Raw genomic sequence first — 20,217 nt, 5'->3', positions numbered from 1 at the left:
GGGACATAAGTAACATTAAGATAGAAACAGAATCCATATGGATTGAGACAAAGGGTAAGAAGGGATCGGTCACATTAATAGGTATATTCTGCAGACCACTTAATGGTGCAAGGGAAGTGGAGGAAGAAATATGTAGACAAATCTATGAAATGAGTAAAAAAAATTGAATAATAATCACAGGAGATATCAACCACCCCCAAATAAACTGGCAAGAAGAGGTAGGGAAAGAAGAAAAGGGAATGGAGTTTGTGTGTATAGGACTCCTTTCTTACCCAGTATGTGGGAAGCCCAACAAGAGAGGAATCACTGTTCGATCTAGTAACGGGAAATGAACCAGAATAGATAAGAGAAGTAAGTGTAGGGGAACACCTGGCAATAGCAATCATAACATAATAAGATTTAAAATAATGATTGAGAAAGACAGAAGTAAGACACAAACCGAAGTAATAGATTGGAAAAAAGGTAATTTTGAGGGGATGAGAATGGAACTAGAGAAGGTAAGCTGGAAAAAATTTTGACAAAGAAATAGAACAGCAGTGGGAAATATTCAAAACAGTGATCAATAGAGTTCAGGAGAAATATAGTCCAAGAACAAACTAGCCAATAATGACACACCATGGATGAATAAAGAAATAAGGGTAAAATTGAAACTAAAGGAGAGGATGATAATAGGGAATATGAAGAGGTTAGGAAAGAAGTTATAAAACAATTAGGAAAGCAAAGAGGAACTATGAAATTAAATTATCAAGGAATATAAAAAGAAATAGTAAAGTATTCTACAGACATATAAATAACAAAAGAAAAATCAGGATCGGGATAGGGCCACTAAGGGATACACAAGATAAACTCATAGGTAATGACAGTGAAATGGCAGAAATATTGAATAATTACTTTGCCTCAATATTTACCAGGGAGACTAACAAGGTGGGCAGGACATTAGAAGACGAGATTTTAAAAAGATATTAAAACATTTAAGATAGAAAGGGGGGGAGATAATTGCTAAACTAATCAAACTAAGGGAGGATAAGACCCCTGGTCCAGGTGGATTGCATCCGCGAATATTAAAAGAAGTTAGAGAAGAGATAGCAGAGGCACTATTACATTTATATAAAAATTCACTGGAAAAGAGAATAGTGCCAGAGGACTGGCAGACAGCTAATGTGATTCCTATATTTAAAAAGAGGTAGAACAAGTCCAGGGATCTATAGACCAGTTAGCTTAACATCGGTGGTAGGAAAGATAATGGAATCTTTACTCAAAGATGTAATAGAAAAACATCTAGAGAACGAAAATATAATAAAGAATAATCAGCACAGATTTCAGAAGGGAAAGTCATGCTTGACCAATCTTATTGAATTCTTTGAAGAAGTAACAGAAAGAGTAGACAAGGGTAATGCAGTAGCTGTGATGTATTTGGATTTTCAAAAGGCCTTTGATAAGAAACCGTATTGTGGACTCACGGCTAAGGTCAGAGCATACAGAATCAGGGAACAGGTAGCAGAATTCATAGCAAGTTGGCTACAAAACAGAAAACAGAGAGTAGGGTTAAGGTTTTCTACTCAGACTGGCAAAAGATGGGAAGTGATGTTCCACAGGGATCGGTGCTGGGACCACTGTTGTTCACAATTTACATAAACGATTTGGATTTGGGAATCAGAAGTACAACTTCAAAATTTGTGGAAGACACCAAATTGGGGGCTGTAGTTAATACAAAGGAAGAAAGCGTCAAAATGCAAGAGGACATTAATAAATTTGCAGAATGGGCGTGTAATTGGCAAATGAATTTCAATATAGATAAATGTGAGGTGGTACATTTTGGTAGGAAGAATAAGGAGGCCATATACTGCTTGGATCATAAGAGTCTAGACGGGGTCAAGGAGCAAAGGGATCTAGGGATACAGATACACAAATCACTAAAAGCAACAGGACAGGTTAATAAGGCCATAAAAAGGCAAATCAAGCACCTGGGCTCATTTCCAGAGGGATAGAATTGAAAAGTAATAAGTTATTTTAAACTTGTACAGAACCTTGGTTAGACCACACTTGGAGTATTGTGCACAATTCTGGTCTCCATAAAAAGGATGTAGAGGCATTGGAGAGGGTGCAAAAAAGATTCACAAGGATGATACCTGAACTGAAAAGATATCCTTATCAGGAAAGGCTGAACAGGCTGGGACTCTTTACTCTAGAAAAGAGAAGGCTGTGGGGTGACCTGATAGAGGTCTTTAAGATAATGACAGGGTTTGATAAGGTAGGTGTGGAGAAAATGTTTCCACTTGTAGAGGTTATATATATAAAATAGTCGCTAATAAATCCAACAGGGAATTCAGGAGAAACTTCTTTACCCAAAGAGTGGTAAGAATGTGGAATGTGCTACCACAGGAGTAGTTGAGGCAAATATCATAGATGCATTTAAGGGGAAGCGAGATAAGCACATGAGGGAGAAAGGAATAGAAGTGTGTCCTGATTGGGTTAGATGAGTAGGGAGGGAGGAGGCTCTTGTGGAGCATAAATGCCAGCATAGACTAGTTGGGCCGAATGGCCTGTTTCTGTGCTGTAGTTTTGATGTAATTCAATGTAGATTCTTTTAAAGCAGATTAATCAAAAAAATAAAGGCCCATGGGATCCAAGGGAATGTGGCAAATTGGATCCAAAATTGTCTCAGTGGCAGGAAGCAAAGGGTAATGGTCGACGGGTGTTTCCAGTGGGGTGCCGCAGGGCTCGGTACTAGGTCCTTTGCTTTTTGTGGTATATATTAACGATTTGGACTTAAATGATTAAGAAATTTGCAGATGACACAAAGATAGGCCATGTGGTTGATAGCGAGGAAGAAAGCTGTAGATTGCAGGAAGATATAAATGCACTTGCCAGATAGGCAGAAAAGTGACAAATGGAGCTCAATCTGGAGAAGTGTGAGGTAATGCATTTGGGGAGGACAAACAAGGTAAGGGAATACACAATAAATGGGAGGAGGTGTAGAGGTGTAGAGGAGGTGATGGACCTTGGAGTGCATGTCCACAGATCCCTGAAGGTAGCAGGACAGGTAGATAAGGTGGTTAAGAAGGCATATGGAATGCTTTCCTTTATTAGCCGAGGCATAGAATATAAAAGCAGGGATGTTATGCTGGAACTGTATAAAACGCTAGTTAGGCCACAGCTTGAGTACTGTGTACAGTTCTGGTCACCATGTTACAGGAAGGATGTAATTGCACTAGAGAGGGTGCAGAGGAGATTTACGAGGATGTTGCCAAGACTGGAGAATTTTAGCAATGGTGACAGATTGGATCGGCTGGGGTTGTTTTCCTTGGAACAGAGGAGGCTGAGGGGTGATTTTATTGAGGTGTACAAAATTATGAGGGGCCTAGATAGAGTGGATGGAAAGGACCTATTTTCCTTAGCGGAGGGGTCAATAACCAGGGGGCATAGATTTAAAGTGATTAGTAGAAGGATTAGAGCGGAAATGAGGAAAAAAAATTTCACTCAGAGGGTGGTGGGGGTCTGGAACTCACTGCCTGAGAGGGTGGTAGAGGCAGAAATCCTCAACTCATTTAAAAAATACCTGGATGTGCACCTGAAGAGCCGTGACCTGCAGGGCTACGGACCAAATGCAGGAAAGTGGGATTAGGCTGGGTGGCTCATTTCTCAGCCAGCACGGACACAATGGGCCGAATGGTCTCCTCCTGTGCCGTATATTTCCTATGATTCTATGATTCTATCTTCAATTGCCTTAATCTTTCCTGTTGGTCCCCATTTTCTTGCAGGAGTTTGGCGTTTTGCTCCTGGACGTTCACAAATTTATCTTGTAACATTTGAATTTGTAACTGTTGAGCAAGTAACCATAAGCCTTTTCCTGTTTCCTCCTCAATTTCTTCTTGTTTACTAATTCTTCAAATCTAAGTTCACATGCCCCCAGAGCCTCAGTGTGAACCTTAACATCGCTAAATTATCCTCCCACTTAGGAACTTTCTTCTGTATGTACTCTTTCATTTGCAACTCCACTTTCCTTTCTGATTCGCACTAGATTCACAAAAACCCCACGTAATAGTTCCTAACAATCCTTAACCATATCAATGTCCCAAATTCACAGTTGCCCCACCTGGGTGCCAAAACTGTGAGAGAAAAGATCTTTTAGATACTTCTCCCCACAGGTATGTAATGTTCAGCACTTGAGAAATGAGATGCACCAACACAGTATTGTTCCTTTTTACTCAAGTTTAGCCTAATCTAAACCAAGATATAATAAATACAACCTTTAAGCAGGGAATGCAACTCGACCATGGAGGGTGATCAGTCCTCGAAGCGGAAGGAGAAACTTTCTTTACCGGTGTTCCCTGACGTCTCGTCTTCAGGATCCCTGATCCTGTGTTGGGCGCATTCTCTAGGCAACACACAATCTTATACCTATGCTCTTCTTATCACAAAACCTTCAGCTTTACGCTGTTTGGTCAAAGGCCTTTCACCTCTTCCTAGTTAACTGTCGTCTCCAATCTGTTCACATAGAGCTGACTGCAGACCATCGTCTCATCACACCTTTGAAGCTGTCTGACTAAAATGCGGAGTCTGCAGCTGTATCCTGATGAGGCCCCTTTTAAACAATGCCTTTATTTACGGTTATCATGTTTATTCTGTTTCTGCAATCTCAGCAAGGTCTTTTATGACCACCTGAGGAGAAGCCGGCAGAACCTGTTAGCCTTTCTACTGAACAAATCCTTATTAATTTCTCTGCTGATCTAGATTTTAATTACTGATTCCTTTGCCTTTCCCTCCCCTGAGTATCAGCATTCTCCTCCAATCTCAGCAACACACTCCACTCCACCTGCTACTCTCCTCACTATCACTGCTTTCACCTCCTCACACCTCTGCCACCCTTCACACACCAGCACCACTATTTGACCTTGATATGCATATCCTCAAACCATCTCACATAAATATTCTCCCTTCTTTCTTGCAGGAGAAGCTCATAAGTTACAACAGGAAGCAGGTGAGGACTGGAGGAGGGAGAGACTCCATTAATGTCCTCTCCCCAGTTGAGGAGGAGGTCATGCATGTTAATTGTATCATGTGATTTATATCAATGAGTGTTAATTGTATTCAGGTGGTGGGTGTCAATTGGGGACTCACACTTATATCCTTTTGATATGAGCTTATCTAGGGTGTGGTGTATGTGTAATGTGGATCTCTGTGAATAAAGGCTTGGAAGCAATTGAAGACCAGGCTCTAGTATTCTATCCTTCACCCCCTGGCTATCCAATTTATAACAATGGAGATCATGGGGATGGGTCATGTCAAGAGCGTGGTGAGTCGTTAGGCTGGAGCACGCGACCTGGAGGTTCTTGCCCATCTTACACTCTTTCCCTTCTTACTGAAATCTCACCCTCACACACTCACCAGCAGCCACACTTATCTGCTTATCCTGGACATTAAATGCTAAAACTTGTCCCTCTCTTCCCTTTCCGGTAAAGCACCCGGAGGACGAGGAGCTGGAAGAGGGCAGTATTAATAAAGACACAGCATCACTTCATCTTACCTAGCAAATACCAGCTCAGGGACCAGCACCATACATACCTTAGAGGACAGGCTACAGGGATCTGCACTGGGAGTCACCAAGTGCTTTCGTGCAGGAGAATGGGCAGGGAGGATGGGACAATCCAAGAATCAGCTCACCGGAGGGAGGGCTCACATCCTAACCCTACTGCAGAAGATACAGATGAAGACCTTGAGGCACAGCCTACAGAAGCCAATTGATGGCTAGACATCAGGTCCTTCTAACTGCACTAGGCAGTTTGTTAGAGAGGTTGCACACAAATGGCACAGAGCACGGAGGAGTCCAACTCTAGCTTGTGTGGCGTCATCCAGCACGACATTCAGATCTTGCAGTCAACCATGGAGTGAGTGGTCCAACTCTACGAACACTGCAGTGGGGCTCAAGTTGAATTCACTCTCTTTATCTGAAGGTTGGGCCAATAATCAATGTCGTGTGGGGCTTCACCATGGCACATCTCAGTGGCGACAGCACAGGCCGGCACACGTAGCCTTCTTAGGGGTGCCAACCCTCCCGGATTATACTGGAGTCTCCTGGAATTAACGATTAATCTCCCTGCTGCCAGCAACCTGGAATACTGAATGGTGAATTAGATTTATCCTGTTAGCTTCTGATTAGGTTCATATATTCCTGGAGACTCTATAATCAGGCCGCTGCTTGAAATGTCAAGGCAACACGTGATTGCCACCTCTCAACCATCTTATTGGTGTATCGGTGCTACGGCTTACGGAATTATCATAAGGTAAGTGAAGTCTCTCTTTACAATGGCAACCAATCATAACTCTGGCTCACGATGAAGCCTCCAGGAATACGTCCAATCAGAGTTGGCAACCCCAAGACCTCTCCTTCGGCTCAATGAGGCTTCCAGTGTTCAGTTAAAACTACTTGGTGCAGTAAAACAGAAAGACGGGCAGAAGCTGGCGCCTCTCCAGGTGGGGTTGTGAGGCCATTAGAGAATGAGGATCAGAATTTCCAACTTACACTTTAATGTTCAGAGAGAAATGTGCATGGTTTTAGTGGAAAAAGAAAGACTTGCATTTATATAGAGACTTTCATGACCTCGGGATGTCCCAAAGCTCTTTACAGCCAATGAAATACTTTTGAAGTGTAGTCACTGTTGTAACGTAGGAAATGTGACAGCCAGTTTGTGAACAGCAATGTCCCACAAACAGCAACGTCATAACAACCAGATAATCTGATTCAGTTGGTTTAGTGTCAAATATTGGCCAGGACACTGGGGAGAACTTCCCTGTTTTTTTTTCCGAATAATGTCATGGCATCTTTTACATCCATTTAACAGGGCAGATGGGGCCTCGGTTTAACGTCTCATCCGAAAGACGGCACCTCGAACAGTGCAGCACTCCCTCAGTACTGCACAGAAGTGTCAGCCTAGGGTTAGGTAAGTCTGACTTAGTACTACCACTGAGCCACGGTTAATCACTGGCATGTGAAAAGTTCCAGTCTGTCTTTCTTTAGAGATTTGAATAGGTGCATACAGTATAACACTTTTAGGTTTTTTTGGTCAAAAATTGTTCTCAAACTCCTGCAGGTGATCTGCATCTTCCAGGGGCCATCAATGTGCTCAGTGTTTTACATTAGGAAGTACAGCCTAACTGGACTGCACGCTCCACCCACCCTGTGTGTGAGGGAGAGTCCAAGGCTCAAGTTCCTTTAAAGCTGGAGGAGCCGCGGGTCTGAAGCAGCCGCTCGCCGGTCTGATGCTCGCTCGCCATGGGCTGCGCTCCCACACTGTTCTCGTGTGTCTCCCTGCTCAGCGCCCTCTGCATCGGGACCACTGTCTCCTTGGACCTCACCATCCTCCACACCAACGACGTACACGCCAGGGTGGAGGAGACCAGCATCGACTCGAGCAAGTGCGGGTCGGACTGTTACGCCGGAGTGGCCAGGAGGTGGACTAAAATCCGCCAGATCAGAGCGAAGGAGAGGAACGTGTTGCTGTTGGACGCCGGGGATCAGTACCAGGGAACCATCTGGTTCAATTACTACAAGGGGGCTGAGGCTGCCCACTTCATGCACAAGCTGGGCTACGATGCAATGGTAAGAAGGCACCACTGTGCTGAAATTGCCTGTTTTTGAACCTGTGTAAGTGTAAGTGTATGTTCCCCCTGCAAATCCACTCTATTAAAGAAGGACTGTCTATTCTGATCAAGTGTTAAATGTAAAGAATCTTACAACACCAGGTTATAGTCCAACAATTTTATTTGAAAATCACAAGCTTTAGGAGGCTTTCTTCTTCGTCAGGTGAATGTCACCTGACGAAGGAGAAAGCCTCCTAAAGCTTGTGATTTTTAAATAAAATTGTTGGACTATAACCTGGTGTTGTAAGATTCTTTACATTTGTCAACCCCAGTCCATCACCGGCATCTCCACATCATGATCAAGTGTTAGGCAAGCTTTCTTTCTCGTTTCCTTTCCAGAAAGAGAAAGAACTTGCATTTATATAGCACTTTTCACAATCTCAGGATGTCCTGAAGCGCTTTACAGCCAGTGAAGTACTTCTGAAGTGTTCTAGGAAAGGCAACAGCTAATTTGCACACAGCAAGGTCCCAAAAACATCCATGTGATAATGACCAGATAATCTGCTTTAGTGATGTTGGTTGAGGGTTAAATGCTGGCCTACACACCAGGAAAACTCCCCTATTCTTCGATTAGTGCCATGGGATCTTTTACATAGGAGGGTAGACAGGGCCTCAATTCAACGTCTCATCTGAAAGATGGCACCTCCGACAGTGTAGCTCTCCCTCAGTACTGCACTGGAGTGCCAGCCTAGACTATGTGCTCAAGTCTCTGGAGTGGGACTGTGAACCCACGACCTTCTGACCCAGAGGCAAGAGGGCTACCACTGAGCTACAGCTGACACGTGACACAACACTGTGTGAGTGTGGCATTGACTGGCATCATCACACCCTTTGCCCAAGTGTTAAAATAATGGACAACTCGTGTGCCTTTTTCTCAAAGTTTGACAATTGCTTCCCCCCTCCCCCCCCCCCCCCACGATGGCAGTGGCCCTTTAAAACGTACTGGTTCGCTTTTTATTACAAATAGGCATAAAGAAAACCAAGTAAAGGGCCGTCAGACTCATTGAGCTGGCCTCACCCAGATGCGGTGTAACCACAGACAGCATTGACCCGACCCTTTAACCACACAATCCCTTGGCAAAGGCAAAAAGAAAACCTCAGTTAAACTCCACAAAATTCCCATCCGGCTCCCTAAAGCAATTAAGGAAAAAGCCAGAAGATCACGGTAACCCACAACTCCTAATGACAGCTAACTAGCAACCTACTCAATACAGCCTACTATCAGTAATTCAAAGTCATTGCTAAAGAAATTTGAATGATATAATAATTTAAATGAGGGAAATGTCAGGGCAGAGTGGGAATTTTGTGCTAAAATAAAATTGAACGGTCGGATAGTTTGAATGAAGTGATGATTTAGGAAGAGTAAGTTGTAATTGGAAATGTTTTCTTCATTCGGGAACCCGTCAGGTTCCCTGTTAAAGGACTGGAGCAAATCCACACCCACTGTATGTTCTGGTAGTCTGTTCCAGGGAGCGATGACTCTCTGTGAAAATAAATACTTCCTGGCCTCTAGCCTAACCCTTTGCCTGTGTATTTTATTTTCATGCCCACTAGTCCTATCATGCTTATCCATCTCAAATAACCTATCCAACCTGACTGAGTTCAATCCTGTCATCATTATAAAACCCTCAATCATCTCCCCACTAAGCCTTTGTTTCTCTAAAGTAAATAGTCCTAACTCTTGGAGTCTGTCATCATAATTGAAAACCCGTGGACTAGGTATCTTTCTAGTCACCCTCCTCATTCACCTGAGAGGGCAGATCTGACACTTCAGTGTGGTACTGAGGTAATGCTGCACAGTTGGATGTGCCGTCTTTCAGATAAGACATTAAAACGAGGTCCCTCTGAGCTGGACATAAAAGATCCCGTGGCACTATTTCGAAGAATAGCACGGGAGTTCTCCCCAATGTCCTGGTCAATATTTAGCTCTCAACTAATATCACTAAAACATGATCTGGTCATTCTCACATTGCTGTTTGTGGGACCTTGCTGTGCACAAATTATCCACCGTTCCTACATTACAACAGTGATTACACTTCAAAAGTACTTCAATGAATGGACAGCACTTTGGGACATCCTGAGGTCGTGAAAGGCGCTATATAAATGCAAATAATTCTTTCTATTTACATGGCTTGGCTCCTGCCTTGTTGGAACACTAGCCATTGCTTCCCAAGGGATAATTGTCCAGCTGGTTGGACACCCAGGTGCGTAGAGCAGGAATTTCAATGGGGGAGGGAAGGGCAGAACTCCTGTCCTCCAAATGCTCAAATTGAGGTCAGCTAGATTTTAAAAATGCCAACGGATCCCCTGAGCAACTTTGTAAACCAGGTGTGACACCGCACTGGATTTAAGCTCCACGTGGTGTCAAACCAAAGCAGTGTGAGACAACCTTCCCTCCTCCCATTCCCCAGAAGTCTCAGGGTGGACCCAGACTTCAGATTTGCACTTTAAGTTTAGCTTTTGTACGTACTGGAATTGCTTCACACTGGTACTAAACCCACAGTGTAAATGCACCTTTCAGCAAGTAACTTTCCAGTATCTCCTGATGTATGATGGGGTGGGGTAGAAATTTTAATTCTTTTTGAAGCCTTTACTTATTTCTTTACATTACATTACTCTCTTTACATTACTTTACATTTCTCTCTTTAACATATCACCCTCCCCCCTCATTTTTTATATTCTTTGTCATTATCGTTTCTGTTGTCTTTTTCCCCTTTGCTGGGTTTCTTTTTATCCAGGTTTTCCGTTCATTGAGTGAGTGTCCATTTGTTCACAGGGTACTTTCCTGCCCGTGGAGCTGTCCATATTTCTCACACTTGGAGGAGTAGGATGTTTGACGCCAATGGTCCTGAAGTGTAGATGAGCGGGGAAGGGGGGGCAACATCACCTGGAATTTCCGAGGGGGTGTGGGGGATCGTTCTCCCGATCTTCACTGTAATTTCGGCGGCAGATTGGTGGAATCTCAAGAGAAACGACTAAAACAGCCGTCTGTTCAGGGTTTCCACCCATCTAGCAAAGTTACAGAGGGGGTTCAAGAGGATTAGCTGAAATTCTCCCTGTTGGTGATTTTATGGCCTTGTTTGAGAGTCCCATTGGGATCGTCCCCTCTTTACAACACAGGGCAGATGTTATACCCCTATCTTTCTTCTACTGTCGACCTGCCCTCTCCTTCCATTGTGAGGAGTGCTGGGGGCATGTGATTTCTGTTAATGGGGATTCATTGTGTGGACCTCCCAAAGGCCTTTGCCCTACCTCATGCATTTTCTTGACTTTTCTTCCACTCCAACATATACCGACTATATATGAAATGATTCTATTTTCTATATAAAAGCCTTGAGTTTAGTGTGTACCCGTCACACCTCAAAGTGTCACACTCGAGTCAGGTGGGCTGTTATGAAATGGTGATGAATCACAATTCAATGGTGCCACGTACCAAAACCGTAGCACATGGAGGAACATTGTACAAGCTCGTTAAGTGTCCGTACGTGAACTTCGCCAATCGGAATTTATAATCCAAAGTGTTAAATTCCCACAAGTTATTAATCCATTTAGAATAAATGGGTTAGTGACTGTTAAAGCAGTGCATGTGTAAATTTGACATGAATGTGTTAACCAGCGCACTCAAAATGGCGTATACAGGAATTTCAACCCCCCCTAATGTTCATAAAGTGTTCAAGATTATCTGAGCTGAACCTTTAGATTGGCTGACAGCCAGTACCTCTCTCCCATGTATCTATTGCAATGAATATAAACAGGGTAATCGGTCTATTGCATTGCCTCATTCTAAATCAGAAATTAATCACTAATCCATAAGGTGCAAAGACCAATAACTTGTGGGAATTTAACACCAACACAATAACCAGTGTGTGTTATAAACAGCAAAAAGAGGAATCTCAAGCTCATGAGGTTATTGCTTCTGGAGCTGACGTGGTCGGTTAACACTTTGGATTATAAATTCCGATTGGCGAAGTTCACGTACGGAGTTTATCCCTGTTCCTATTGTTCCTGGGGAATCACTTGGGCAACGCGAGGAAAGTAATGTCACCAAACAGATATTGTCAGCTGTTCACACTCTATATAAAAGGCAGTCAGTATAACTAAGGATCAATTCATTTTGATCCTTGCCGCAGCATTTGACCAGATGATGCATCACAATTATAAGGAAAAACACCCTCTTCAGAGGGATGAACATGCGAAAAATGACAGACAGGAAAAGACCCTCTGGTCCATCCAACCTGTCCCACACAATTGTGATACACTCCCCACCCCACCAGAAACCATGTGATCTCCTGGGAGAGGCCAAAAACCAGATTAATAAAGCCAGGCCAATTTGGGGGGAAAAATCTGGGAAATTCCTCTCTGACCCTCTTAGGCATTTGAAACTAGTCCTGGAGAGGATGGCTGGGAGGCAGTGTGGCTTGTGGAGACTGCTACACTAGAAGAATGAAGAAGACTTAACCTAAGAGGGTGGTCCATCTTCTGCATTCTCCACACACCACAGGAGCACAACAAAGTAGTAAGAGTTTAGGAGGAGGGAGAACTCTGCAATGAGGACTCAACACTGGCCGAAAGGACAGATCCGCAAAGATTAGATCTGAAGATGTTGTCAAATCCAGTGAATAGTGTTTTGCAAATGTGGGGCAATTCTTCTTACAAAATAAGTTTGAAAGGCACAGGCTTAAAGAAAGCCCAAGACAAAGCCAAAAAATGGGTGGAATGAACTTGAAATCAGTCTCTGTGTTCATTATCCATTAGCCCTTGACAGTGGAGAATGCCTCCCACTACTCATATAGCTCTGTGCTCTTGGCTTAATGGCTGACCCATGGCTTTTGTTCTATAAAAAAGCAAATAACTGTTGTACCTGGTGGAGAGGTATTATATGATTGATGACATTTTGCTCTCTCCATCGACACTGGCAAGTCTTCGAAGCAACAGGGAGAAATTGTTCAGGGACTGGCCCAGCATAGAGAACACAGAGAACAAGATGAAGAGGGCTGTTAATAATTCTGATGTTGAAAGGCTGTGGTCCATTTGGACACAGCGTGCAATGTGTGCTGGTGCCGCTCAGAGAGAGATAAAAAATCAAGTGAGTGAACTATACAGGATTGTGACTCCGTCAGTGAAAAGCCAGAAGCTGACAGTTTGCATTAGGTGAGAAGATGAATGCTGATGATAAATTATCTGAAGCTTGGGAAACGGATGTGCTGCCACAGCTACTGCTAGCATTTAAGCCCCAGAGCATCCTGTCTTGTAATCAGTCTGTACCAGAGTGGGTTTGAAACTTTTAAGGCCACTCAATTGGCTGGAGAGCAGAAAAAGTGAAGGGGGTGAGAGTGATTGTGCGCTGCAAAGTGACAGAGGGGCATGTTGCCGTCATGGAGAAATCTGCATCACCCTGGTCCCTGTCTCCAACCCCCCACCCCTCCACCCCCACCCTTGTGAATTTGTGGTGGGAAACCCACATGTTAAACACAGCAGCCATAGATTTATCTAGTTGATAGAAAACCATTAACACCCCACCTCCCCAGTCACACATTCTGCCTGGAAGAGACAAAAAGTGAGAGATAAAAAAATCTTAGGCCAATTTAGGAAAAACTCTGGGAAATTCCTCTCTGACTTCCCAAGGCGATCAAGGCTGCCAGTAGTTGCGGTGAACTGATAAATCCTTCTACAGTCTATGACCTTTTAAGAAACATTAATGTAACACCGTTATTTAAAAGGGTAGTAGGCAGAAGGCTGGAAATTATAGGCCAGTTAGCTTAACATCTGTAGTGGGTAAAATTTTGGAGTCTATTATTAAGGAGACAGTAACGGAACATTTAGATAAGCATAATTTAATAGGACAAAGTCAGCATGGCTTTATGAAGGGGAAGTCATGTCTGACAAATTTGCTTGAGTTCTTCGAGGATATAACGTATAGGGTGGATAAAGGGGAACCAGTGGACATAGTGTATTTAGACTTCCAGAAGGCATTCGACAAGGTGCCACATAAAAGATTATTACTTAAGATAAAAAATCACGGGATTGGGGGTAATATTCTGGCATGGGTGGAGGATTGGTTATCGAACAGGAAGCAGAGAGTTGGGATAAATGGTTCATTTTCGGACTGGCAACCAGTAACCAGTGGTGTTCCACAGGGGTCGGTGCTGGGTCCCCAACTCTTTACAATCTATATTAACGATTTGGAGGAGGGGACCGAGTGCAACATATCAAAATTTGCAGATGATACAAAGATGGGAGGGAAAGTAGAGAGTGAGGAGGACATAAAAAACCTGCAAGGGGATATAGACAGGCTGGGTGAGTGGGCGGAGATTTGGCAGATGCAATATAATATTGGAAAATGTGAGGTTATGCACTTTGGCAGGAAAAATCAGAGAGCAAGTTATTTTCTTAATGGCGAGAGACTGGAAAGTACTGCAGTACAAAGGGATCTGGGGGTCCTAGTGCAAGAAAATCAAAAAGTTGGTATGCAGGTGCAGCAGGTGATCAAGAAAGCCAACGGAATGTTGGCTTTTATTGCTAGGGGGATAGAATATAAAAACAAGGAGGTATTGCTGCAGTTATATAAGGTATTGGTGAGACCGCACCTGGAATACTGCATACAGTTTTGGTCTCCATACTTAAGAAAAGACATACTTGCTCTCGAGGCAGTACAAAGAAGGTTCACTCGGTTAATCCCGGGGATGAGGGGGCGGACATATGAGGAGAGGTTGAGTAGATTGGGACTCTACTCATTGGAGTTCAGAAGAATGAGAGGCGATCTTATTGAAACATATAAGATTGTGAAGGGTCTTGATCGGGTGGATGCAGTAAGGATGTTCCCAAAGATGGGTGAAACTAGAACTAGGGGGCATAATCTTAGAATAAGGGGCTGCTCTTTCAAAACTGAGATGAGGAGAAACTTCTTCACTCAGAGGGTGGTAGGTCTGTGGAATTTGCTGCCCCAGGAAGCTGTGGAAGCTACATCATTAGATAAATTTAAAACAGAAATCGACAGTTTCCTAGAAGTAAAGGGAATTAGGGGTTATGGGGAGCGGGCAGGAAATTGGACATGAAGCTGAGTTCGGATCGGTCAATGCCCTGTGGGTGGCGGAGAGGGCCCAGGGGCTATGTGGCCGGGTCCTGCTCCGACTTCTTGTGTTCTTTAGATTTGTGGTTGGGATCAGATCAGCCATGATCTTATTGAATGGCGGAGCAGGCTCGAGGGGCCGATTGGCCTACTCCTGCTCCAATTTCTTATGTTCTTATGTTCTTATTCGGGTATGTTTTCTGAATGAATGTGGGAGGCAACAACATGTTCCAGGGCTTCGGAGAGGAAAGGGAGATGGGACAGTAGTTTGTAAGGATAGAGGGATCAAGGCTGGGCTTTATGAGAAGAGGGTCATGACAGCGGTTTTGAATGGGAGTGGGACAGTACCTGAGGAGAGGGAACAATTTACAATATCAGCTAGCCTGAGGATCAGGAAGAGAAGCTGAGTGATAAGGGGTGCAGTGGGAATGGGGTCAAGGAAGAAGGAGGTGGATTGCGTGAGCTTGGAGAGGGCAGGTGGCAGATGGAGAAGAAAATAGAGAGACAGGGAGTTGGGGATAGGGTTGGGACAGGACAGAGGGAGGTTTGACTTTTACAAGAAGAAGAGGGAAGCAGCAGAGGCAGCTGGTCTCAATCTTGGCGATGAAAAAAAATCCATGTGTCCCTCGCACTTGTTAGATGTGAGGATGGAGGGGGCAGGGAAGAGGGGGTCTAAGGAGGTTGGTAGTAGAGAAAAGAAGCCTGGGGTTATCTTTACTGTCTAGAGTAGTGGCCTGTTTTGGCAAAAGAGATTGAGGCCCAGTAAAGCTTGATGTGGTTTGAGCCAGGCCTGGCGATGGAAGGCTAAACAAGTTGTGTGGCAGGCACAATCAGGTGTGCACCCCTTCGACAGGCTCGTGTTAATACAGATAGAATGATCGGCTTATTAGTGTGAGGTCAGTGACAGGCTCATGTTAATACGCATAGAGTGATCGGCTCATGTTAATGTGAGGTCAGTGATAGACTCATGTTGGCCCTGATATTTACGGGGCGGCAGAGATGATGCGGGGGAGCGCGGTTGCCAGTGGAAATCCCGGGGACGCGGAGGTCCTGCCGAATTTAAAGCAAGTGGCTTGACATCAGGGATTGGAGTGGGGAGGGGGGCGACCGATCGCGGCAGTGAGGAGGGGTAGAAGGTTTGCTTCAGAGTCTGGGGGAGGACTCCTGCTCCTTCTGGCTCACAAGGAATGCTCTAAAAAGGACTTACCTTCTGCAGCCAGCTGCTCCCATCTCCATTTCGCTGCCGGGTTTCTGGAGCTTTGGGAAATAGGGCCGGCAACTGTTAAATTTAAATCAGGCTCCCAATTGCACTGTTGGAGCCTTATTTAAATATTATAATGAGGTGTCTCATCTCCCAAGACGGTACACAGTCACGCCACGAAACCCGCAGCCGTACAATTGGCAGCAGGACATACGTGGCGGATTGGGGCCCTGTTTTGTGATTTTTCATTTTTAACCCTCTCAACCCTCTCCCAGCTGTCTTGATGGGGGTGTAGGGAGTTAATATAGACACCATTAACACAGATAGAATGATCGGCTCATGTTAGTGTGAGATCAGTGATAGACTCGTGTTAGTGTGAGATCAGTGATAGACTCGTGTTAGTGTGAGATCAGCGATAGACTCGTGTTAGTGTGAGATCAGTGATAGACTCGTGTTAGTGTGAGATCAGTGATAGACTCGTGTTAGTGTGAGATCAGCGATAGACTCACGTTAGTGTGAGATCAGTGATAGACTCGTGTTAGTGTGAGATCAGCGATAGACTCGTGTTAGTGTGAGATCAGAGATAGACTCGTGTTAGTGTGAGATCAGTGATAGACTCGTGTTAGTGTGAGATCAGAGATAGACTCATGTTAGTGTGAGATCAGTGATAGACTCACGTTAGTGTGAGATCAGTGATAGACTCGTGTTAGTGTGAGATCAGTGATAGACTCGTGTTAGTGTGAGATCAGCGATAGACTCACGTTAGTGTGAGGTCAGTGATAGACTCGTGTTAGTGTGAGATCAGTGATAGACTCATGTTAGTGTGAGATCAGAGATAGACTCGTGTTAGTGTGAGATCAGAGATAGACTCGTGTTAGTGTGAGATCAGAGATAGACTCGTGTTAGTGTGAGATCAGTGATAGACTCACGTTAGTGTGAGATCAGTGATAGACTCGTGTTAGTGTGAGATCAGTGATAGACTCGTGTTAGTGTGAGATCAGTGATAGACTCGTGTTAGTGTGAGATCAGTGATAGACTCGTGTTAGTGTGAGATCAGTGATAGACTCGTGTTACTGTGAGATCAGTGATAGACTCATGTTAGTGTGAGATCAGTGATGGGCTCATGTGAGTGTGAGATCAGTGATAGACTCGTGTTAGTGTGAGATCAGCAATAGACTCGTGTTAGTGTGAGATCAGCGATAGACTCATGTTAGTGTGAGATCAGTGATAGACTCGTGTTAGTGTGAGATCAGTGATAGACTCGTGTTAGTGTGAGATCAGCGATAGACTCGTGTTAGTGTGAGATCAGTGATAGACTCGTGTTAGTGTGAGATCAGCGATAGACTCGTGTTAGTGTGAGATCAGTGATAGACTCATGTTCATGTGAGATCAGTGATAGACTCGTGTTAGTGTGAGATCAGTGATGGACTCGTGTTGGTGTGAGATCAGCGATAGACTCGTGTTAGTGTGAGATCAGGATAGACTCGTGTTAGTGTGAGATCAGTGATAGACTCGTGTTAGTGTGAGATCAGCGATAGACTCACGTTAGTGTGAGATCAGTGATAGACTCGTGTTAGTGTGAGATCAGCGATAGACTCGTGTTAGTGTGAGATCAGAGATAGACTCGTGTTAGTGTGAGATCAGTGATAGACTCGTGTTAGTGTGAGATCAGAGATAGACTCATGTTAGTGTGAGATCAGTGATAGACTCACGTTAGTGTGAGATCAGTGATAGACTCGTGTTAGTGTGAGATCAGTGATAGACTCGTGTTAGTGTGAGATCAGCGATAGACTCACGTTAGTGTGAGGTCAGTGATAGACTCGTGTTAGTGTGAGATCAGTGATAGACTCATGTTAGTGTGAGATCAGAGATAGACTCGTGTTAGTGTGAGATCAGAGATAGACTCGTGTTAGTGTGAGATCAGAGATAGACTCGTGTTAGTGTGAGATCAGTGATAGACTCACGTTAGTGTGAGATCAGTGATAGACTCGTGTTAGTGTGAGATCAGTGATAGACTCGTGTTAGTGTGAGATCAGTGATAGACTCGTGTTAGTGTGAGATCAGTGATAGACTCGTGTTAGTGTGAGATCAGTGATAGACTCGTGTTACTGTGAGATCAGTGATAGACTCATGTTAGTGTGAGATCAGTGATGGGCTCATGTGAGTGTGAGATCAGTGATAGACTCGTGTTAGTGTGAGATCAGCAATAGACTCGTGTTAGTGTGAGATCAGCGATAGACTCATGTTAGTGTGAGATCAGTGATAGACTCGTGTTAGTGTGAGATCAGTGATAGACTCGTGTTAGTGTGAGATCAGCGATAGACTCGTGTTAGTGTGAGATCAGTGATAGACTCGTGTTAGTGTGAGATCAGCGATAGACTCGTGTTAGTGTGAGATCAGTGATAGACTCATGTTCATGTGAGATCAGTGATAGACTCGTGTTAGTGTGAGATCAGTGATGGACTCGTGTTGGTGTGAGATCAGCGATAGACTCGTGTTAGTGTGAGATCAGGATAGACTCGTGTTAGTGTGAGATCAGCGATAGACTCATGTTAGTGTGAGATCAGTGATGGACTCGTGTTGGTGTGAGATCAGTGATGGACTCGTGTTGGTGTGAGATCAGCGATAGACTCGTGTTAGTGTGAGATCAGTGATAGACTCGTGTTCGTGTGAGATCAGCGATAGACTCATGTTAGTGTGAGATCAGCGATAGACTCATGTTAGTGTGAGATCAGTGATGGACTCGTGTTGGTGTGAAATCAGTGATGGACTCGTGTTGGTGTGAGATCAGTGATGGACTCGTGTTGGTGTGAGATCAGCGATAGACTCGTGTTAGTGTGAGATCAGTGATAGACTCGTGTTAGTGTGAGATCAGCGATAGACTCGTGTTAGTGTGAGATCAGTGATAGACTCATGTTAGTGTGAGATCAGTGATAGACTCATGTTAGTGTGAGATCAGTGATAGACTCATGTTAGTGTGAGATCAGTGATAGACTCGTGTTGGTGTGAGATCAGCGATAGACTCGTGTTAGTGTGAGATCAGGATAGACTCGTGTTAGTGTGAGATCAGCGATAGACTCGTGTTAGTGTGAGATCAGTGATAGACTCGTGTAGTGTGAGATCAGTGATGGGCTCATGTTAGTGTGAGATCAGTGATAGACTCGTGTTAGTGTGAGATCAGTGATAGACTCGTGTTAGTGTGAGATCAGTGATAGACTCGTGTTAGTGTGAGATCAGTGATAGACTCATGTTAGTGTGAGATCAGTGATGGGCTCATGTTAGTGTGAGATCAGTGATAGACTCGTGTTAGTGTGAGATCAGCGATAGACTCGTGTTAGTGTGAGATCAGCGATAGACTCATGTTAGTGTGAGATCAGTGATAGACTCGTGTTAGTGTGAGATCAGTGATAGACTCGTGTTAGTGTGAGATCAGCGATAGACTCGTGTTCGGGTGAGATCAGTGATAGACTCGTGTTAGTGTGAGATCAGCGATAGACTCGTGTTAGTGTGAGATCAGTGATAGACTCGTGTTAGTGTGAGATCAGTGATAGACTCATGTTCATGTGAGATCAGTGATAGACTCGTGTTAGTGTGAGATCAGTGATGGACTCGTGTTGGTGTGAGATCAGCGATAGACTCGTGTTAGTGTGAGATCAGGATAGACTCGTGTTAGTGTGAGATCAGCGATAGACTCATGTTAGTGTGAGATCAGTGATGGACTCGTGTTGGTGTGAGATCAGTGATGGACTCGTGTTGGTGTGAGATCAGCGATAGACTCGTGTTAGTGTGAGATCAGTGATAGACTCGTGTTCGTGTGAGATCAGCGATAGACTCGTGTTAGTGTGAGATCAGCGATAGACTCATGTTAGTGTGAGATCAGTGATGGACTCATGTTGGTGTGAAATCAGTGATCGACTCGTGTTGGTGTGAGATCAGCGATGGACTCGTGTTGGTGTGAGATCAGCGATAGACTCGTGTTAGTGTGAGATCAGTGATAGACTCGTGTTAGTGTGAGATCAGTGATAGACTCATGTTAGTGTGAGATCAGTGATAGACTCATGTTAGTGTGAGATCAGTGATAGACTCGTGTTAGTGTGAGATCAGTGATAGACTCATGTTAGTGTGAGATCAGCGATAGACTCGTGTTAGTGTGAGATCAGTGATAGACTCATGTTAGTGTGAGATCAGCGATAGACTCGTGTTAGTGTGAGATCAGCGATAGACTCGTGTTAGTGTGAGATCAGTGATAGACTCGTGTTAGTGTGAGATCAGTGATAGACTCGTGTTAGTGTGAGATCAGTGATAG

The 20,217-nt window shown here is 44.2% G+C and overlaps 1 protein-coding gene across 1 annotated transcript in view; it reads left to right on the top strand.

Moving 5' to 3' along the window:
• Positions 1-7,175: 7,175 nt before the first annotated feature.
• The window catches only part of LOC137324644 (5'-nucleotidase-like), a 62,678-nt gene continuing 49,636 nt past the window's right edge, over positions 7,176-20,217 (top strand). The window contains exon 1 of the mRNA XM_067989187.1: positions 7,176-7,600. Coding sequence (XP_067845288.1) covers positions 7,274-7,600 — 327 coding nt within the window. The 5' untranslated portion in view covers positions 7,176-7,273. The remainder of the gene's footprint in view (positions 7,601-20,217) is intronic.

Source organism: Heptranchias perlo, chromosome 8 (assembly GCF_035084215.1).
Source record: "Heptranchias perlo isolate sHepPer1 chromosome 8, sHepPer1.hap1, whole genome shotgun sequence".
Taxonomy (NCBI): domain Eukaryota; kingdom Metazoa; phylum Chordata; class Chondrichthyes; order Hexanchiformes; family Hexanchidae; genus Heptranchias; species Heptranchias perlo.
This window is presented reverse-complemented; position numbering and strand designations above follow the sequence as displayed.